The 23,520-nt window shown below is 48.7% G+C and overlaps 1 protein-coding gene across 5 annotated transcripts in view; it reads right to left on the reverse strand.

Annotated features, from left to right (window-relative positions):
* LOC133479077 (neuronal PAS domain-containing protein 3) overlaps window positions 1-23,520 on the reverse strand; it is a 120,701-nt gene that overhangs the window by 29,755 nt on the left and 67,426 nt on the right. For 4 of the 5 annotated variants that reach the window (XM_061775560.1, XM_061775556.1, XM_061775558.1 and 1 more), the window contains 2 exons: window positions 21,140-21,222; window positions 6,717-6,806 (listed from right to left, as the gene is read on the reverse strand). In XM_061775560.1, coding sequence (XP_061631544.1) covers window positions 6,717-6,806; window positions 21,140-21,222 — 173 coding nt within the window. The remainder of the gene's footprint in view (window positions 1-6,716; window positions 6,807-21,139; window positions 21,223-23,520) is intronic. The other variant, XM_061775559.1, reaches the window with a different exon arrangement.

Below are 23,520 nucleotides of genomic sequence, written 5' to 3' on the forward strand. Positions count from 1 at the left end.
CGCATAATTAGACGGCGGACGCTAACGAGCCGGCCCGCCGCTACGAAAACATCCTCAGCTTCCCTCAGACGCCCTCGCCGGACGCTCGCAACGATCACGTCCCGCGTCGCCACGGAAACCACCCGCAAATCTTATTTTGTCTGACGTCGGGCCTTTTGCGGGCCTCGATATGCCCCAAATTCCCGTGTTGGCACAAGCGTGCGCCCGCCCCGCTGCCAACGTATTTTCGCTGCCGGGGACACACGGCGCCCTCCACACCAGCTTGACCGCTCGACGTGAAATTTGCCGGACGCGTCTATCGTGACGGGACGCACCAAAAAGTCTCAAGGACCCGAGCCCGAATATGAACAGGAAGGCGGCCATCTTGGTCGCAAGCAGCCGCGTCGGTGAACGCCGGCGTTCGTACTTTGCTTTTCTCTGAGTATTATGGGATTCCAGCCAGCTTGCGCGGTTGCTTCGAGACGTAAATGTGTGCGTTTGCGCGTGTGCGTTATCAGTCAGATGAATGAGGATGAAGTTCTTTTGGCGCGCACACAGACACACACGCGGCAATAAACACAGCCGCTCAAAAGATGACAAATGAACGCTCCGATATGAACTGTTTACTACTGCCTTGTGTGCGCGGCAGCCGAGTGTGATAGAATGTGATGCATTAGCCCGAACAAAACAGGATGCTAAGAACAATGGCGTCATGCGGACCGTGGAGGAGGGGCAATCCATACACGCACACGCGTGCATACGCACCAGAATATTTGCAGCGAGCGAGTAGCGAGTTTGTCCGTCTGCAGCCAAAACCAAAAACCTCAGCAGCCCTCGATAACTCCTCCGTGTGTGCGTGCGATCAATACACGGTCGCACACACCTGTGTCTCACTGGCCCAGATCACTTCAGCTTCTTCAACCCGCCGACTCCGACACGCACGCACGCACAAATTCAGCCCTCTGACTGGTGCCACCCGGTGGCCACGCAGAGGACGGACGCATCACGCGTGCACACACGTCGCGGTATTAGTGCCTCTTTTGCATTATGGGATGTCACACTGAGCATTATGGGATGTCTTTGCGCAAACACACATGCAGTCGCGCAACGTCTTTGGGTTTTGATCTGACGTGTCTTTGTCAATGCGCGTGAAGCGCGAGGGCCCCCGCTGGCCGCGAGATGCAGATAAGCCCCTCCCCCTCCCTCCGAGTGCGATCGGCCCGACACGACGCAGGCGATCGTGTCGCTCGCGCTAATACCGACGCGTGTCGCGTCTGAGACGAAGTTCAAAGGTCATTTTGCAAGTTGAGGTCAAAGATCGCGACCGACCGGTCGACCGTGCCGGCGGCGATCTGTGGCGACGAAGAAAAAGAAGAAGATGAGAAATGTAATGAGAATCATCGTGCGCAAAGATGACAGGACGCGGACGAGAAGAAGGGAAAAAGAGGAGAACAAAGAGAAATAGAAGAAAGAAGGAGGGGAAAAGGCAGAAGATGAAAGAGAAGCAGCAGCAATGAAGACGGGAGGAAGAGGAGGAGTGGCAAAGGTCATTGCTCAGCACCGATGCGGGATGTCACGTTCACGTCTTCCTATTTTCATATTTCACACAGCATTTACATTTGCAACACTGCTGCCATATTTGGTGGCGAGTTCTCATTCTTTGATCTCAAGAAATCAGGACTTGATTTGGCGTGTGCAGGACTGGATCGCAAATTGCGAAATCCCAAAATTCCATTTTCTTCCTGTCGAGCATTTCCCGTTGGAGGAAATGCCATGGTTTACAAGCAGGAAGTGAGGTGATCGCCTTCACCTTTGAACTCCCTAGCCCCGCCTCCTCTTCACCCTCCCCCATGAATAATCGCCCCCCCCCACCCTGCAGGTGTTTGCATCGGATAAAAATAGAAAGAGATTGATGAAGTCGTCAAGTGTGAGTTGATGACAATGAAATCCCCCCCAAAACCCAATTAACCCCCCAAGCAGGCTCGCCCCCTCACCCACCAGCAGCGCATCATTAGTAGTGCTAATTAGCACTCGTTTGGGAATAAAGCAGCCATAACGCTACAGACATCACTCACACTTCCGGACGCGCGCCCTCGTCATCAGGCCAAACGCGGACGAGCTTTCATTTCCGGCTGGAAGGTTCGAATAATCAGTCGACAATTGAAACACAAAACAGGTCCATTACAAAGTTTCTGTGTGCACGTTCCAGTCTTGGCTTTTAGGGTTATCATCACACGGTTCCTTTACGCCTTCAAAAACAACAACAAAAAAAGTCCTTCCTTCCTTCCTTCCCGAGAGGCGTTCAAGTTCATCAAATCTTTTTCAAGGTCGTCTGTTTCCTGCATTGACACGAGCGTGCGCGCGCGTGTCAATGAAGGACACGAGGACCCCCGCGGGGTTTGTATTCAAATCGGTGGCGCGTCGTTGACCTTCTGCCGCCCATCGATCGGGCGTGTCGATAAAAATGATCGCCTTCATTTGCATCTAATGGACTTCGTTAGCGTTCCGCTTCATATTGCGGCACGCCGTCGCTTGCCGTTCAGTCTTTACTGAAGCTATATAATGTAGGAGTCATGAAATCACTTTTCTACCATCTTCCAATTCATTGCGATGTCCCTGTGCGCTGCCATCCAAGCGACATCTTTTTCAGGGACGTCCCCGCTTATTTCAGCAAGACGCCGCCGAGCCACATTGTGCACGTGTTACAGCAGCGTGGCCGCGCAGCGGGAGAGTGCGGGCGCCAGACCGGCCCGCCGGCACTCCGGACCTGTCTCCCGTGGAAAATGTCAAAGGAAAAGTGATGTCACACGGCGGGAAACGTGCCCCTCGCCCACATTTAACAACGACGGCGACGGCGACGTCTTGCAGGCATCACATTCAAAAGGAAAGATTGTTTGTCACAAGCACGATCCAGTTTCAACATTAAATAGCTTGCGTTCGGAACGTGTTCAATTGAATACAGCTTGAAAAGGATTTGCAATATTCTTTTATTATTTGCTTTTGACACAACGTCACAACTTCATTGGAGTTTGTATAAAGAGCAACATTATGGAGCGCTATTTTCTTGATTAAAAAAATAAATAAAAAAAAGGCTGTTGTTTTGTGCGGGGGTGCAGGAACGCATTGAAATCATTTTGTTCATTTCAACGTGGAAAGTTTGTGAAAGCGGTGGAAAAACTCGGTTTGCCGTTTGACTTTGACGAGGTCAAACCTCAAACGGTTTCAACTTTCGCGAGTGAAACAGACCGAAACAAAAAAAGAACGACTTCTATTTGAAAAGCAGAATTGAAATGCGCGGCGTCCTTGTGAAGGTCGCACGCCCGCCTCACCCCGCCGGCGTGTGAAATGCATGAGAACGCGCCACCGTGCGCAACAAGCGCCACCGCCGCCTCCGTCGGGTCACGACCCCGACCCGAGCCCGCCTCGTGATGCGCCGGCGCTTTTCCGGCGGGTCCTTCAGGCGGCCGGCGGGCGTCGACGCCGGAAGACCCGAGAACAAAATTCACACTTTAAATACACAACCTTTCGACTCTGAACTCTGACCCCTGAGCTACACACTGCGCACCGTCATGCAATTTGATGGACAGTGTCTATCTACGCCACAAGCACACACGCAAACGCGCAGCGTCGCAGCCCGTCGGAGTTGTTCAAGATTCGATTTGGTTGTAATGGAGTCATAAAATATGAATGGGACCCGCAGCGCGCGCGTGTGCGTGTCTGCCCGTGCGAGACAAAGTTCAGCGGGGAGGCTCAATTAAGTGTGACCTTCCTCGTCTCCCCGTCGTCATCCTCATGCAAATGGCGACCTCCCGTCACCGACGCGCCGCCGCCGAGACGAGGAGCGGCGCTGGAAATGAACGTTTGAACGCCCAAAATCTTTCGCAATTGTAAAAGTCTTTGGAGTGGGAGCGTTTACGTGTACAGCATCTGTGTGCGCGGACGGGTGTCCGCTACCGTGAGTGCGTATATTTGTCGGTGCGCTTACGTGCGTGCGCACACACCTCCACGCAGAGGCGGGGCCCAGCCGTCACGGCGTCCGGCGCACAGGAAGTGACGAGTTCCTCTCCGTCCGTCGTCCGTTCCAAACGAGACGCGGCCGATCGGCTTAGTAAATGAAAGAGGAAGGCTCGTCAAGCCCTACGCCCCGCCCCGCCCCCGCCACGCCCGCCCCCCCCCCCCCCCCCCCCCCCCCCTTTCTCCCTCCCTGGATTCATTCCACCTCCACCATTGATTGATGATGTCTATCAAATAATTGATTAATTGTCACACGGGTCCCTCGAGCGAGCAAACGTTATCTTGTTCTGTGGCTTTTATCGCACGCTAGCCGACGTCGCGCGGCGTGCGCGTTATTAGCGTGTCGTTGGCGTGTTCACGCGCGGCCTTCACTCACACACACACACACCTCATCCTCCATCTTGTTCATTCTTCAGGTTTTTTGTTGCTAATTATGATGCAACTTGATGAAAAAATGGCAGCGGCGGCGTTGCGGTGTCGTGAAGTTGAGGAAGAGAAAAAAAAAAAATCTCATTTCACAAATTGACGAGCCGTCAATCGAATTAACTCGACGCATCGGAAGACAAGATTAAAGGACGTCACTAATGAGTCGTTAAAATGGCCGCCCAGCGGAGTTCAAGTCAGCAAATTTTGGTTTCAAAAATAGGAATCTTCACAACTTTCCTCAATATTTTTTGTTTTTCAGAATGATTAGCGCTTAAAGGTGCCAACTTTTTCTAGTATTTGGGATGTATTATAGTCTCAGTGGTGCCTCCGTAAACGTGAAATGTGAATTCAAACGGTCCACGCATTCCTGAGTCGCAGACATTTTTCTGCCCTGAAATCAGCTCATGGGAATTTCTCGAAGATCTCCGCCTACCTCTCCGCTCCCGAGCCGGCGCTGTCGACGTAACAAACACGGACGGAGGCAACCGATCAGAGGAAAGGGGGCGCTCTTAGACAAAGCGGATAGAAAAGTGGCTCCAACACAAGCGGCTGTCAGAGGGGGCGTGTCCAGAAGACACTCGGATGACGAAAGCAAGGTTCAAATGAAATTGACGCTTGGACACGAAGTCCATGCTAGAGAGTCACTCTATGGGGGGCGAAACAGACAAAATACGGGACCTTTAAACAGTGCAAAGAACGTGACTTTTTCACATTTTGGAAGTCAATTGTTGCGCCTTCTCCAATTTCACCAATCCGGTACGTCTGCTTTCGGCAAAACGGGTCGACGAACTTCCTCCTCGCTCGGCCGAACGGTGAAGGCGAGCGTTTCAAAGCAACCGTAGCAACCTGAAACGTCTACAATGTCTCTTTTTTTTTTTAAACACAAGATGTCACCACAAGTCACCAAAGACAACAATATTTGCTATTTAGGCTTTTTTCGGGTTTACATATCTCACATCCTATTTGTATCAACGAACGATAAACATGTATTTACCGAAGTGTCCGAAGTTCGGCTTCAACCAATCATGTCATCAAATCATCGTAGTGAATGCTCGTTAGCCTAGCATAAATAGCAAGTCCGCCATCCTGGTTTCCGCGTCGGTCACGTGACCTTACGCATACAGCGGATTGTGACGTCCCAATCCGGTGAATTTGCATAATCCCGCCCCCACACTGAGTTTCTGCACCCGACTTGACCATGTGAGATGTGTGAAGATTCGAAGCCATTTTCAAACACAACCGGTCGACGCAGTTTGAAGACGTGAAAGGCCAACTCAACTCAGTACAGCTCTCTGCCACACGGGGGTGCTCTACAGACAACGCCTGTTTGCATGTTATGCAAAAAAATGCTCCGAATTCATTCACGTGTCAAAATTGAAAAAAAGAAGAGATTTGACCAGTTTGAGCAGCGATTGACTTCACACGCGTCGTCAGTAACGACTTATTAGCTTTGTCAAGGTCAACGCGCTGACCTTCAGGCCTCCATTAAAGCGAGTCAGTGGAGAGTGAACCGATGGAGACGCACGGCTCGTTAGCAAGCTGACAAGCACGCGCGTGCGCCGTTGATGAGATTGTAAAGGAAGCTCATTTGTTGACGATTGTCTTTGTTGACCAAATGAGGCAATTAAACGAGCCCCGATCGGACGGATGGCGCCAAACGCAAAAGACGCATCGAAAATATATCTGCGGATGTCGGAGATATGCCAGCTTCATAAAAGTAAGAGCGACCCATTGATATAAATGAGATGTACAGTATGTGGCGAATGTGCAGGAATACAATCGAAACAAATTGCTTTGATTGTCATCAGATTGAAAGCAGCTCATTCGCCAGCGCAGACAAGTCAAATGTACAATATAACAAAAAGGAAATCAATCAATCAACGAAATGCGATGCGGGACCGGCCGAAAAGAAAAGACAAATTAACCGAGTGTGCGTGTTCCCGGAACGTGGGAGGAAAGCCGCGAAGGCGCGGGGAGAACGGGCAAATTCCACACAGGCGAAGCCGGATTTGAACCCGCAACCTCACAACTGTGAGGCAGATGTGCTAACCAGTCGTCCGCCGTTCCGCTAGGTTATTCGTTTTAACACTCATTCATCGGGTCAAATGAGTAGCCCAATTCTTGGGGTCAAATTGACCCCAGCGGCGGACGGCCCCTTTTTGACCCTATAATTGGGTTACAAACAACGACAACCAAGTGGGCTATTAGAAATAGGCAAATGTTTCGGGAGTGTCAATACAGGAGGAGGGAAGAGAAAGGCGTACGCAGATACACAAGGTAAGGCAAAGTAGACTGACCTGCGAGAGTCCCAGGTAGATGGAGACGGTCTCCGAGATGTACAGGAAGCGGCCTTCCTTGTTCAGCGCAAATACGAACGCGTCCAAAGACTGGGAAAAACACACACACACGCACACACATAATCATCAATACGATATCATCAACGCCAGCGCACGTCCCGATCGAGATTAATGACAACATGTTAGCATTTTGTGGCGTTAGCGAACATTCGCTCACACCTTCTCAGAATAAACGAGACTTTTACACAGAGCGCAGCAAAGCAAACGGCACACCGAGATAGCGACCCAAAATCACAACAACGCTGTTTCTCAGCTGTGTTCACATTGTCGGATGCATCCCGCAGAGACGCACAACACTCACACGCACGCGCGCACACTCACAAAGTTGCAGCAGCAGATTGTGTCGCATTTATGTGACACTCCATGGGCGCGCACACACGGCAGGTGTGCGTGTCTTACATCGGACCGGTGAGACGAGGAAGCGAACTGACACGCACGCACGCAAGCGCACACGCACACGCAGTCAGACAGGTTAATCACACGGAGCCCTGCTGACACGCAGCGTGTGTGTGTAAATGAGGCTGATGCAAAAGGACATATAATAATAATATTATTATTATTCATAATAATAAGAATGATACTAATAAAAAAGAAAACAACCAATAGTACAAATAATAATAGTAAAATATATACTACCACGACTAATATTGCAAATAACATAATAATGACAATATTAACTTTCAATATATACTACATTTCAAATCAAATAATAGGACCGCACTTCATCTTCAGCATCACGCACGCATTGACACACGGACGGGCGGGGCGGCTGCTGCCGGGCCCGCTGGGGGCAAATTAGGCTTCGCTGTCTTGCTCGAGGACACTTCGGCGGTCGGGGCCGGGATTCGAACCGGCGACCCTTCGGACACTTCTACTACGACAAAGAAGGACGGATGACTCATGACTTCCTGCTCCTCCAAATTGAAAATGTTGAGATAATCGCATTTGTGGATTTTTTTCCAGCATCGTCGTTATCATAGCGTTAGCAACATGCAGCTGCAGGTGAGCGCGGACGGATTAAAGCAGATTAATTACACATGCGTGTGTTTGTGTGTGCGCGTATATGTAAATGACGCTGACGCATACTGATATGTGTAGGATGTAAACAATAAGCCGTAGAAAAACACCACCTCGAGGAAAGTTTCCCGGGAAGGTCAAGACAAGGTCACGACCCGAAGCGTGCTCACAAGCTATCAGGCTAGTGTAGCATTAGCTGCTAGGATTACGCCTTACGTGTAAACAAAGTTCAAAGGGTGCAAAATGTCTACTTTTCTTTCATTGTTGTTACGCTTTGTTGACATTTCATCTGAAATAAATACACAATAACTTCTTTGAAATAAGAAGATGCAGAAGTCAAATGTTCATTAAAACTCACACACACTACCGCAACGTTCTATCACACGCCCACTGATCGCTCCCCAGTCGTGACTTTTCTTATTTGCACGCACACACACACACACAACTGAAAATGCACACTTTACTGAAAAGTTCATACGCACTACTGAATTGTTTTCACTCATATACGCTACTGAAACACACTCTCTCGCTTTCACGCACACACACACACACACACACAAAATATAAAAACATTCTCACACACACTCCTTAAACGCTGAGAGAAAACCTACTTAAATTCTCTCATAGGCGCAACTGGAACGCTCAACACATAGTGAAATTTGCTTTGTCTCAAATCCGTCACTGAAACGCTCTCTCACACACGACTGAGATGCTCTCACACGACGCAGACGCTCTCGTGATTAAACCTGAGACGACACTTTTTTGCGCATCATCCCGAATGACAAGAAAAAGTTTGCGTTAGTCACGAAGCCGCCGCCGCCGTGCGGCAGCTGCCGGGCCTCATTAATATTCATGAGCTGGACGCAAGCATCAGCTCCGCAAACCAATCAGACGAGAGCGAGCGAGCGGCGGATCCCGAATCAGCTGACCTCGCCTGTCAGACGGGATATTGTTTCCAAGGCCCGCCGCTTGTTTCTCCCACCTATTTGCATATTAATAGCACACACGCGTGCGCACACACACTGGGCCTCGAGGTGTGTGTGTGTGTGTGTTTGTGTGTAACAAACGGACACGGGAGTCAGCCACTCACACACAAGTTAAGAAAACAAAAAACAGTAGCGACACACACACGCACACACCACACAGCCCATGGCTGTGTGTGCGTGTGTGTGTGTGTGTGCGTGAGAGAATCACAGAGGCTCTGACCGCCTCGTAGTAATTATGCTAATTGTCTGGATGCCCTTGCCTTTATTTATGCACGGCTGCTAAGATAAATAAAAGGAAATTGCTTTGGATCTAACTGTATTCATTTCAGCATGCTAACTAGAACGCTAACGCCGCCTGTGTGTGCGTGCGTGCGTGTGTGTGTCTGTGTCTGAGGCACAGATTTGTTTACCCTTCACAAATTCGGCAGGTAATTGCAATTTTGATTGTACATTTATTTATTTTATTCATTGTGTGTGGACCGCTCGTGTTGAGTTAAAAAGTGTGTGCCGTGTGCGTGCGCCACAATAAATTCCTTTATCCTATTAAGCAGAATGAAAATGTTGAAAAAGCTTCAGTCGCTTCTGCAGACATGACAAAACTTTACTTTTGCTCATAACACAAATATTAACACAAATGGGTTTTTTTTTCACCGCTAGATGTCAGGTCATAATATTAAGAATGATCTGAAATTGACCTGTGTCCGTCTAAATTTCACCAATTGTGAGGTCACAATATGGCTCATTTACATAATCCCACCCTCCACCCATGATTTGGTAGCTAGGCCGGGTGAATATTCACCATTGTCAAACGGACTACACTTTGTGAAACACTATCGGCACAAATTAGCATGAGCTAACAGTATTACCAATGCTAGTTTAGAATTGGCTCACAGTGTTAGCACAGATTAGTATTACATAACACTGTTACCAGTGTAAACACAGATTAGCATTAGCTAACAGTGTTAGCACAGATTAGCATTAGCTATCAGTTTTACCAGAGTAAAAACAGATTAGCATGAGCTCATAGTGTTACTGTAGTTAGAGATTAGAATTGACTAATAGGGATAGCACAGATTAGCATCTCACAGTGGTATCGGTGTTAGTACAGTTGTTAACGTAGGGCCGGGGAAGCATCTGCTGCATGCGCCACATGCGTGGATCGGCTACAGGTTTTCTCTCTCTGACTTTACGAGTGTCCAGTAACGCCACAACAAGTGGCTTGATTTGCTGCTGGTGGCTAAAAATGCCACAACGAACATCGAGTAGTGGGGGTGTCTCGATCCGATCTTTAAGATCGAAAATTGTCAAAAGCTAGTATCGGATCGGACTGGATCTAAAAGCTCAGATTTTACTGCTCTTGTTAAAGCGGTCCGTTCCCCGCTCCGCTGCAGCAGCGCCCGGACGGCGTGCAGAGCCCACGTGATCACAACGACAGCTTGCTAAGGTGCTAACGTAGTAGCTAGGAGGAAGAGTGAATGTTGCTTGCTTAAAGTCGTTGATTGACAAAGAAAAGAAACACACCTAACAAAATAATTACGCCTATTGACTGTTCAAATACATCACAGACTTTGTTTGTTTCTTTGTTTTTGTTCACAAAAAATCGCTAGCTCAACGCTAACACAATGAAGGAAAAACACCATTGATGAGGTAAAGAAAATTAGCAGTATAATAGCTATATATATATATATATATATATATATAATAGCTCTGGCATATATTCTTCAAACTTCAAGCGATGTCGGTATCGGATCGCAAGTGAAAAAGTTGGGTCGGGACATCCTTCGCGTTGCCGCAACGCACTAGCGCTGCCTCTGGTTGTCATGGTAACAAGAGCTGTACTTTCATTTGCATTACAGTACATAATAATAATAATAATAATACTAATAATACTAATAATAGGAGCAATTAAGTATGAATGTTGAAATGTTTTTACGATGATCAGAGTGACTCCAGATCAAAATCCTCACTAGCGCCAACTACAGTTGGTAGCAGGACGCGCGCGCGCAGTCTAAATGAGGACATTGAGACAGTAAAAGAAAGAAGTGCAATTGATTAGCGAGCACTGGCGAATGCTTCTCTCGCTCTCTCTGCTTCCCACCTTCTGAAGATTACTGCATCGATCGCCCGCCTTCACACACACATGCACACGCACGCACAATGAAGACGAGGCCATCTTTTAACCATACACAACAGCCGGTTTAAATGTTACTGCCGAGCTGCCTCGTTGTGACAAATGGAAAAAGTGTGTGAGCGTGCGTGTGTGTGTAGAGCAACAAATGAAGAGTAAAAGAAAAGGGCGTGATGTATGGCAAAGTGACAAGTAAAGAAATCAAGCGCAGAGAAGGAGGAGGAGGAACGGGAGGCGTGATTAAAAGCAATTTAGGGAGAAGATGAGCAATGGAGGGACAAGGAGTTTGGGGACAAAAGAAGAAGAAGAAGGAGGGGAAGGAACGCATCCTTCTCCTGGCATGACGTCCGTGCTGAATCACGGATGAAGTTTAAGGGAAGAAACCTTAACTCTGGCCTGAAAAGTTACGATGAAACAATATCCCTTGTTTCAAATCCCGACCAGTTGAGGGACTTCCCGTCTTGTCCGTGCGACTTACTTCCTCTTTAGTTGAGCTCAAGCAGAGGTACCTTCTGTCTACCTGAAACACTTCCTGTTTCGTTGAAGTACCTCACTTCAGGCTGAGTTACTTCCTGCTAGCTGAGGAACTTTCTACTTGAAGTACTTCTGATCTAGCTAAAGAACTTCCTGTCTAGCTGAGGCACTTCCTGCCTTGCTGAAGAGCTTCCTGTCTAGCTGAGGCGCTTCCTGTCCTTCTGCCGCACTGACAGGTCGGCCGGCTGGCTGACATTCGGGCTGCAAAGGTCAACTTTGGCACCATCATTGCCAAGTCCAAAAGGTCAACTTCCTGCTGATTGGCGATAGAACGATCAGGATGAAGTCATCGATCGGCGCGGCGGCGGAGCGGGAGGCCGGGCAACCAGGGACGGACGGGCGAGGGGGCGAGCGAGGTGAGAGCGAGTGGGGGAGTCAGAAAAGGTCAACGTGTCAATAATGCGGAGATGACCGAGGAAGGGCGAGTGAGGAAAAAGGAGGGAGGGGAGAGAAAGGGGAGGACAGAAGGTCGGTGTGTTGGCGCGGCGAGCCGGGAACCCCGACGGAAAAATAAGCTCGTCAATAATCGTTGTCATCATCATCTTGATGAAGATCAAGGCAAGATGTCATTTTCTCAAATCAGTCAACACTTCCAGTCCTCTTGGCACAGAAAGACAGGAAATGACATCATCATTGGAGAAATAAACAAATGACATCGTCGCAGATGAAGAAGAAATGACATCACAGTTTTGGAAAAAAAAGAACAAAAGAAGACTATGTTGACGACCAGTCCATTGTTTGTCTATTTGCAAGTGGTGCGTTCAAGGTCACGTGAAAAAGAGGAACTTTCACTAATGATCACTAATGAAAGGCGGCATTAGCATTAGCATTGGCCGGGCTGCGGTGTTGTGTTTTGACATGTTGACAGGTCACGTGACGGCCGATGGCTTGTTAAAGGCGTTGCCGTGGCAACCAGACGCCACGCCGACCGTTCAAACTCAAGGACGCGCGCTCGAAATGCTCTCCAGATGGATGACGCTTCTTCTCGCCGCGCTTAACCTCGCCGTACCCTTCCAAAATACACACAAACACACACCCACCCACCCACACACATTTTCACACACGCGCACAAAAGCGCCGAATGTCATGAGTGTGGCATGTTGCAACTGTCCTGGTTTGTGTGTGAGTGTGTGTGTGCGTGTTTTGTGTGTGTGTGAGAGAGACCTGATTAATCAACAGGCACAGCTTCGTAAAGAATTAGCATGTTGATATTAACCAGGAAGTCAAGCAGCGCGTTGCGGTGCGGCTCGGGGCGTGTCCAGTAGTCCGACTTCCTGGTTAACAGAATCAGAATCAGAGTCGGAATTGGAATCGGAATCGTCTTTATTTGCCAAGTATGTCCAAAAAACACACAAGGAATTTGTCTCCAGTACGACAATTGACAGAGAACACTTTGGAGACAGAAAGACATTGACAAAAAAAAAACAGTCACTGAGCAATAAAGGGTTGCTGGTTATCTGGTAATTATTATTATTATTATTATTTATTTCATTTTTTTTTGACAATTGTGCAAAAAGATGCAGATCTTTGCGATCGAAGCGCCATTGTCACATTTTTATTATCGCCGATGTCGCTTTGATGGATGCGCTGTGTGACGTTAGCCTAGCGTTGATGTAGCTGCAGGAAGCGGCCGCAATGACGACTCATCAATCACGACGCACGCTAATTATCGTTATTGGCGATTAATGGTGGGTGTCGCCAATGCTAATGTTTCACGCTAATTAGCGTCCCGAACCGATGAGACGTCTCCCGGACTTGCTTATTTTTCACTTTAAAATGGTAAAAATAATGTCCTCCTCCTAATCTTTAAGTCAGAACTAATTGATTTCCTTAAAGGTTGCTTCTACTGCGGTGGCCGACTGGTTAGAGAGTCTGCCTCACAGTTCTGAGGACCGGGGTTCAATCCCCGGCTCCGCCTGTGTGGAGTTTGCATGTTGTCCCCGCGCCCGCGTGGCTTTTCTCCGGGCACTCCGCTTTCCTACGACATCCCGACCCGCGTGAGGAGAAGCGCGACAGAAAATGGATGCATGGATGGATGATTCTACTGCCATCAATGGTCAACGGTGGAACTGCAAGTCTCCTTCAGCATTTTAGTTAAGTGCTTGAAACCAGGGTTACTGTTTCAGGGCCAGGGATAGGGTTTCAAATTAGGGTTTGAAACCAACGTGGTTGCAAATGATTTCAAATTAGTATTTGTAGCAAAGGTTTTGGTTTTAAAACCTTAACCTTGAATTGAAACCTAATTTGAAACCCTAACCCTTGTTTGCAACCCTAAACCTTTGCTTCAAACGCTAATTTGAAACCATAACTATTCTTGAAACCATAATTTTAAACCCTAACATTGGTTTCAAATGCTAACTCTTGCTTTCTCATTTTAAACTTCCCTCTTGGTTTTGAAGCCTAATTTGAAACCCCAAACTTTGCTTTGAATCCTCATTTGAAAACACAACTCTTTGAAAGCCACACCCTTGTAAGAAATCCTTATTCTGGCTTGAAAGCCAAAACTTAAAACCCGAACATTTGCTCGTAACCGTCATTTCCCAAAGACGTCTACATCATGCGCGCCGAACAATAATGAACGTATTTCCCAACATGTTGATTCTACTGCCACCCATGGTCACTGGTGGAACTGCAAGTCTTCTTAAAGTGCTTGAAATCGTTTCCTGCCGTCAAACTTAGATGTGCCGTCAAGAGTCACGTGAGCTGTCGTTGATGACAACCGCCGACGTCATCGGCCACGTGACCAATGAGGTTACATCACTGTGAGGCACATTGATTTTGGAGGCCAGCGGGGGCGCTGTCGCGTTCGGGTCCAAATAGAGTCGTCGCGGGAAGGTGGTCGGGGGCGGAGAGCGGGTGTGCGGAGGAGGAGGGCACCGCTCTGAGGGATAATGAGTCCGAAGCGGCGCCGCCCGGCCTCCATTTGTCTTCATTTGCTGTGACGGCCTTCATGCGTTCTGATTAGCGCACGCACGCACGCCAGGAAATCAAGCAGATGAAAAAAAAGGAAAAGGGAGTGAGCAAGTGAGACCATGCAGAGAAGAGAAGATGGAGGCGGACCAGGAAGTGACATCATGTTCCAAGAAATTTGACATCATCAAACATGCTTGTTGCGACACGAGCTCCTTTCTGACCAATCAGAGTAGTCCGAAAGCTAGCATACACGTGTGTATATTTGTAATAATCAACCATCCATTTACCGTATCGCTTCTCCTCACGCGGGTCGCCGGCGTGCTCCAGTGAGAGTTGGAGATCGCGGCTTGATGAAGGCAACAGAACCACATCATCGGCAAAAAGCAGAGATGCAACGCTGAGGCCGACCACATTTTGACACCGTTTGTACAGGGACCCAACAGCCCGTATCAGGGGGTTCGGTACCCACAGGACTCCATGAGGGACGGTCGAACGCCTTCTCAGAGTCCACAAAACACATGTAGACTGCTTGGGTGAACTCCCATGCACCCACGAGGACCCTGCTGAGGGTGTAGAACTAGTCCGCTGTTCCGCGGCCAGGAACCAAAACCAATTCTGATGTCTTTGTATGGCCACATTTATTACTGGGTGCTTTTTGGGAAAAAAGATTGCTAAGGCAGTCTGAAAAGTTGCTCAATCTGGCACCAAAAGCGCTAACGCATCAACTGCATCAATCCGGCACCCCGAGAACAAACGCACCCCGCTGAGGTAAACCCCGCTCGCCTGGGGCGCCGCCAAGGACGAAACAAACAGTGCGAGAATGTCGAGGAGCTCAACGCGATGACACGTGACACGACAAATAGGATTGACACGTACACACACGCGCACGCACACACGCACACACACACACGCTCGGGCAACAGATTGCTGATGGGACTGAAGCCATAACCTTCCCCTGCCTACCCACAATGCCTCTGGGGACTGCCCTTGCCAGCTGCTGCAGCATCCGTGATGCGCACACACACACACACACACACACATGCACGCACACACAGAATAACAGAAGGACAACATGACAGGATGAGAGTGATAGCCATTACAGATGAATGAAGGGCGAGACACATTAGGAGTGAATGGCGAGAGAGAGAGAGAGAGAGAGAGATTAGAATAAAATGGAGCAAAGAGCGAGCGAGCGAGCATTCCAATGATGTTTTTTGTTTTGTTTTCATTATGCCGGGGACACACACACATGGTCGGTACTCCCAAAAGTACGTGAAAAGGTGAATCGGCAAATTCTGAACCGTGAATATGCGGGTGTCCACTTGGTTTTTCGGGCAGTGTGAGGTGCGTAAACACGTTGCCATTTCTCTTCTTCTCAATCGACGTGACAAACTGAGCTTCACCCCTCATCGTAATCTTCTACTCAAAAACTGCGCCGATCTCCAATCCAAAGCCATGCAATGCCGCCATCTACTGGCGTGTGTTCGGCATTACAGTTACGTCGAAGCTTGAATTTCACAGATGAGCCGGACGGCACCCTCTTCCACGCCTCCCCGTTGAAGAACGTACTTGACCAACATATTCGTTTAACTCGGGGGTTACATGCCGCACTAAATGAAATCTGGGATATTGCGACCAAATATTGATATTATTACTTCATATATTGCTAAGTGGCGGCACGGTGGCCGACTGGTTAGAGCGTCAGCCTCACAGTTCTGAGGTGCGGGGTTCAATCCCCGTCCCCGCCTGTGTGGAGTTTGCATGTTCTCCCCGTGCCTGCGTGGGTTTTCTCCGGGCACTCCGGTTTCCTCCCACATCCCAAAAACATGCATGAATTGGAGACTCTAAATTGCCCGTAGGCATGACTGTGAGTGCGAATGGTTGTTTGTTCCTATGTGCCCTGCGATTGGCTGGCAACCAGTTCAGGGTGTACCCCGCCTCCTGCCCGATGACAGCTGGGATAGGCTCCAGCACCCCCGCGACCCTAGTGAGGAGAAGCGGCTCAGAAAATGGATGGATGGATATTGCTAAGTTTCAGATATGCATTCCAATGCCAATCTTTAGAACTGCACTTTCAAGAGAGGTGCAGGTCTTTGAATTTGTCCACACACATACACGCCTCTTAGGCGTGCCCACCTGGAACAGCCCGTGCGGACGTGGTGCAAACGGGTTATTTCCTGCCTTAACCATTTGTAACGTTCCTCACGGTCCTGAAATGTAGCCAGCAAATAGCATTATGGCTACCCGGAATTCATTGCGGTGATGTTTTGAACTCCAGTACTGTAGAAAATCAAGCTAAACGTTGCTCTTTACTGCCATGTGTTCCTGACGATATTGTTTTGAGTTGTGCTTGAGCTATCGGTCGGGCGAAGGTTGCTATTTGGGACTTTATTTCATCAAACTCTTGAGTGTGGTTTGTTTGTTTTAAGCCGTTAAGGTTTCTTTTTCTGCGAAGAACAAGATTGAACCAGAGTGACCTCCTGTGAGTCATCGCTGCCACATGTCAACCAATTAGCCGACAAAGTTGACTGGATCGAAGACGCGTGAGCGAGAACAAATCCGCAATCCACCGAATCCGCGGTAACGCGACATAGCGACGGATTACTTCACATCTGTTTAAAGCAAGAGTGTGAGCGCGGGAAGCCACATTTATTTGCGCCGTGCTTAATTAGCGCTCATCATACGTGCGCCGAACGTGTTGACATGTTCGACAGGTCCAAGCGTCGCGTGTGGCTTCAAAGGCGCATTTTCCATCAAAGCGTGCTCATAAGCGTCGCCCCCCCCGAGCGTGATGGTCACCTATATGTAAATACCAATGTCCATATATTAACCTTTGCGCGAGCGGGACGGCGGCGGCCATGTCTGCAAATTGGCCTCATTAATCGGCGGCCTAATTGATTGTGAGAAGTTTGCGGATGACATTTGAAAGAAAGCGAGCGAGCGAGCGGGCGACCGAGGAGGTGTGATTGATCGGGCCCGAGCGCGCCGCTAATGAATGCCAGCGAGTCACTTAGCGATGCGCCCACGACGCCGGGCGGGGAGATTAGGCCCGCGGGTCCGATGTCTACGTGAAGACGGGAACCGCGGCGGCAGATTTCATCGCGCTAGCACGAGCTGGCCAAACTTGATTAGCGCGCACCTCCTCGTCCTCTTTGATGTTGCACACTCACCGGCTATACATTTGTGGGTTTTTTTTAATACAGGGCGGCCTCGAAATGAATGCAGATGCCATTAATCCGGGCCTGCCGGAAAACAACAACATTTGCTGAAGAATGGCTGTCCATAATATTATGCTTCATAAAACATAGATGAAGACATCATCAAATAGAATTTCAAATAATTGGAGCGTTTTTGCTCCTTCTGGCGGTGTGCCCGCCTTGACCAGTTGGGGGTAGTATAAGACGGACAGACAGCTCATTGAAGTGTTGTTATGAATAACACTTGAGTTCAAGGCAGTCCTTGTCTCTTTGCAGCTGCCAATCATATTGCAGCAGGGCGTGTCCATTCTAGAAGTCAAGTGGGATTCATAAATAAGTGCTCAACTCTCTCTCAGACCCTCACTAATATTAGTCAGTCTATGCAGAGGATTAAGACAAAGTGACAATGCGTATTATATTGTCTGTCTGCATGTGTTGCTGCACCGTTTTGTGTTCAATTGGTCGCTTAAAGGGTTACAGCACGGATACATGGCATTAGCATGAAGCTAGTGACGGAAAGCTTTCATACACAGGCAGCACGGTGGGGGACTGGTTCAGCTGCCTCACAGTTGTGAGGACCGGGGTTCAATCCCCGGCCCCGCCTGTGCGGCGTTTGCGTGTTCTCCCCGCGCCTGCGTGGCTTTTCTCCGGGCGCTCCGCTTTCCTCCCACATTGAAGACTCTGAATTGCCCGTAGGTGTGAATGTGAGTGCCAATGGTTGTTTGTTTATGTGTGCCCTGCGATGGGCTGACAACCGGTTCAGGGCGTGCCCCGCCTCCTGCCCGATGACAGCTGGGATGGGCTCCGGCACGCCCGCGACCCAAAATGAATGAATTTCATACACAAGGTAACTCAATGTGCTTTACATGATTAAAAGCATTTCAAAAACCCAATTTTTTAAATAAATAAATACATTTAAAAAACAGCTTATAATCAGCTATCATGTATTTTAAATACACAAGGTGTCACTTATGGTCAAACTTGATTAGCGCCACCGATATGTACAGTCGGTACGGAAAGTATTCAGACCCCCTACAATTTTTCACTCTGTTATATTTCCGCCATTTGCTAAAATCATTTTTTCCCTCATAAAAATGTGTTTTTCCCACACAGCACCCCATATTGACAGGGAAAAAAATGAATTGTTGACATTTTTGCAGATTTATTAAAAAAGAAAAATTGTAATATCACACAGCCATAAGTATTCAGACCCTTTGCTGTGCCACTCATATATTGAAGTCGGGTGCTGTCCATTTCTTCTGCTCATCCTTGAGATGGTTCTCCACCTTCTTTGGAGTCCAGCTGTGTTTGATTACACTGATTGGACTTGATTAGCAAAGCCACATGCCGAGAAAGGGTGCCACAGATGTTGAGGATGTGGATGGAAAAGTACAGAGGAGGTCAGAAGGAGCTACATTGTGTCTTTGGGGATCTAGAGAAAGCGTATCACAGAGTACCCGGTGACGTCTGGGCAGCAGAACAGCGGTCAGGTGGTGCTGTAGGTGTGACGGACGAATTTAAGGTGGAGGTGGGACGACATCAGGGATCGACCCTGAGCCCCTTCCTGTTTGCAGTGATGATGGATAGGCTGACAGATGAGGTTAGACTGGAATCCCCCGTGGACCATGATGTTTGCGGTGAAAGCAGGGAGCAGGTGGAGGAACATGCACTGAAAGATGGAGGCATGCACTGGAAAGGAGAGGAATGAAGATTAGCAGAAGTAAGGCAGAATATATGTGCATGAATGAGAGGGGTGGTGGGGGGAGAGTGAGGCTACAGGGAGAAGAGATAGCGAGGGTGGAGGACTTGGGGTCAACCGTCCAGAGCAATGGTGAGTGTGGTCAGGAGGTGAAGAAACGGGTCCAAGCGGGTTGGAACGGGTGGACGAAGGTGTCAGGTGTGTTATGTGACAGAAGAGTCGCTGCTAGTTTTAGTTGGAGACAGTGGCACTGAAGAGACAACAGGAAGCACAGCTGGAGGTGGCGGAAATGAAGATGTTGAGGTTCGCTCTCTAGGAGTGAGCAGGTTGGATACAATGAGAAATGAGCTCATCAGAGGGACAAACGAGGTTCGATGTTTTGGAGACAAAGTTAGAGGGAGCAGACTCCGGTGGTTTGGACACGTCCACAGGAGAGAGAGTGAGTATATTGGTAGACGGACGATGATGAGGATGGAGCTGCCGGGCGAGAGAGCGAGAGGAAGAGCAAAGAGAAGGTTGATGGATGTGGTGAGGGAAGACGTGAGGGCAGTCGGTGTTGGAGAGGAGGACGCAGGAGACTTACAGGCTTACGTGGAAAAGGATGTAGGACCTTTTTGTTCTTGTGTATTGTTTTTTTTTTTGCGATGGTTCAATTCAGTCGCGCTCGATGCGTGGCGGGCCTTGGACTTTGTTCCCCAAAGACACGAGACTTGAGATCAGCTTGACTGTCAATCAACCGTGGCGACGTGTTCGTCACACAATGGGGCCACAATTAGCAGCAATTAAGCACAACGCAAATAAAAGACCCTTCCTGCTCTAGCACACACAAAACCACAAATACGCAGACACACACAAAGACACGCACGCAGACGCTTGGCAGCGTCGCGGGTGTCACTTCCGATCTCGGCCGCGCTTCAATCAGCCGCGGAGCTCCGCCGCGGCGACACTCCGGGGATTATAGCAATATATTATGGGATGTGAAGTGGATCGGCGGGATTCCAGCGAGAGGGAGCCGCGCCCTCCGCCCGTCACGCCGCGCTGGTTAACCCGTCGCCGCCCGCGGGTGGATCGCGTCCCGTCCCCCCTCTCGCCGCTGTCGTCGAGGTGATTCTGTCGCTGGTTTCGGGACTGAGCATTCAAAGAACACTGACTTTGATGCTCATATTGTTTGCTTTTGTGACACTTCAAACTATAAAACAACAAAGATAAGATTGAGGAAGGGCTTTTGATGGTGATTTCACTTGATGTTTTACAGATATACAATTAGGAAATGCTGATTCACCGCAGTTAAACAGCGCCTTTTTTACATGGCGTCCCTCATTCACTCCATCTTTTCTCCCGATGGTGACAAACACTTTGCACTACTTCCCGCGACACTCTGTTGATGTCATACTTTTACGTACGTGTTGGAGTATCAGCTGCCTAAACGTGTTGGCATTTCTCGCTGTCATAAGCGACGTGCCATGCTGAGATTCACCACCTAATCTTTCTCTTCTACTCAAAAGCTGCGCTGATCACAAATCCAAAGCGATGCAACGTCGCCATCCATTGGCATTGGTTTGTCATTACAGTCATGTAGAAATTTGAATTTCACAGACATGCAATTTATTCACACACACTTTATTGAACCTCAATTATTTGCAGATTTTTTTCCCGATCCCCCGCTTATTGGCATTTTTTTAAACATCATATTCAGGATACAGTAATTAATTTTGTACTTCAAATACACACACACTATGTCTAATTATGGGAAATAAATGAAAGCCGTTCGCTCGAAGATGAGTTTGTCGGTAAGAAACGAGCCGAGGAGCCTCGCTAGTGACGTCGCGGGCGGCGCCGATCGTTGCAGCGTCGCGTGCCAAGATCACGTGACGTTGTCGCGGTCCTACCTGCAGGATGTGGCTGCCCAGGTGCGGCTCGAAGATGTCCGAGGCCAACGTGCTGGGAGTCCTCCTCCTCTGGTTGCCGATTGCTACACACACACGCACGTGTACACACACACGCATGCACACCAACACACACACACATGCACACACACGTACACACGAGGAGAGAGAAAGCACACGACAGGACAGAAGGAGACTGGTGAGACTCGGACACATTGAAACAAGCAAAGCCGCACACACAAACACACACACACACACACACAGCCTGGCGTGACAAACACACATTGCACAGGACAAGAGGAACCAGTGAGGTCAGCTGTGCAGTTTACAGGTTAGCGTCACGCTAATCGGCCCTCGCGGGGCTATGCTATCATGACAGCTAGCTGACAGGAGCTAATCGTGCGTAATAAATACATCAATCAATAAACATCATCACCAACATTACCGACATGAAATACAACGTATTTAAGGTTCAAAAGTGGCAAAATAGGAGTACTAAATCATCAACTCCATTTCCCATGATGCATTTCAACTGCAGTTTGTTGTGTGTGTGCGCGTGCATGTGTGTGGTAGATATAAGATTGGTTGACATCCAACTGCCATTCAAATCAACATTATGTGAGAGGGAAAAAAGAAAATTCCAGATACCGACAAAGTGCGTTGGCTGAAACACACACACACACGCACGCACGCACACACACACACGCACACACACCCTGGTGAGCGGTCGGTCCACTGCCGCACCGCGCTCCCACGCCTGTTCTAAGCACACTAACCACTAACGTGTTGACAAAAAACAACAATGCATTATGGGATGTCAGCAAAAAAGCAGACATTTAGCGAAGTCACAAAAGTCGAGAGTAGGAAGTCAGGGAAACAGGGAGTAGAGGAAGAAATAGGAAGTCGAGGAAACAGGAAGTAGAGCAAGAAATAGGAAGTCGCTGAAACAGGAAGTAGAGCAAGAAATAGGAAGTCGCGGAAACAGGAAGTAGAGCAAGAAATAGGAAGTCGCTGAAACAGGAAGTAGAGGAAGAAATAGGAAGTCGAGGAAACAGGAAGTAGAGGAAGAACGTGTCCACAATTTGCATTGGAAGCAGACAGACGGGTGGTGAGACAGGATGTGTGTGTGTTTGCGTGCGCATGTGTGTTTTCATGGCCTGAGGTGTTTGCGTGTTCCCTCCAGACCTCATTACGGCAAATTTCAAGCCTCGCACCCGTGGCCCCCCTGTCCCCGCCCCCTCCTCTTTATTCAGACTCTGCGCAGTTAGCCGCCATTAATGATCGTCGGGCAGCTCATTTGAACGCTCGCCCGCCGCGCCCGCCGTTGCGCTCCGCTTAAAAGTCGGATGATTCCGGGCACGCTTCATCTCCATCATCAAACAGACAAGGTGCACTAAGAGGACCGCGGAGACTTCAAAACAACAAAATAAAAGAAAAAGAAAAAGTCCACAAACAATAAACGCCCCGCGGCCACGCTCTCAGCGTTTAGCTACGAGCGTGCACGTGTGCGCGTCAGTGCGTGCGTGTGTTAAAGCCTGCCCCACACACAAACAAACAGTAAATTGGTGAAACACAACAACCTACTGCTAGCATCACAAATGTGCAATGTATTGTGCGTGTGTGTGTGCGCAGGCCATCAAGGCAAGTAAATTTCACATTTCCATGTCAAACATGGCGGAGTCTGTTAGCTAACTAGCTGCTAGCATTAGCATAGCAAAAAGCAAAGCAAAAAAGCCCCAGACTAACTATAATTAGCATGTGCGTGTTCAATTTTGCCTTCCAAAGTCAAACAGCGGTTAGCTGGCTAGCTGCTAGCATTAGCATAGCATACTTTAGCATAAACGTCTTAATAATCTGAAGTGTTAACAAGCTAATGACACACACACACGCAAGCACACACGTGCGCACACACGCGTGTTCCCTGGGCTGTTTAAAAAGACATTAGCGCTGCAGGCGTTTACATTTATTTCATTTTAATTAGCCGACTTTTCTGGCACTTGAAAATTTGACGAGCGTTCGTGTCAATAATTTGCGGCCGCTCGTTACGCCATTCGCTTTCGACGTCCCGGTTGACCGACCGCGGCCCCCCCACATCAAGGGTTGGGCATAAAAAAGAATAATAATTTAACCCTTTGATAGTGTTTTGTTTCCCAAAAATGTGTCGAAGTTTACGAGCTACTTTCGCTAACAAAGTCAAGTGGAAACATTTTATTCGAAGTTAAAAAGGTTTTAATTCGCACCGACGCCAAAGACACGTGTGCCAACTCGAACGCACACGCTCACGTTGACCAATGAGACGTTAACGGACCGAGGAGGGGGCGGAGCTTGCCGCTAACGACTAATATCGTAAAAGGAAGAAATTGCGTCGCGTTCAGGTGGCGACG

This window comes from Phyllopteryx taeniolatus, chromosome 6 (assembly GCF_024500385.1).
Source record: "Phyllopteryx taeniolatus isolate TA_2022b chromosome 6, UOR_Ptae_1.2, whole genome shotgun sequence".
NCBI lineage: Eukaryota > Metazoa > Chordata > Actinopteri > Syngnathiformes > Syngnathidae > Phyllopteryx > Phyllopteryx taeniolatus.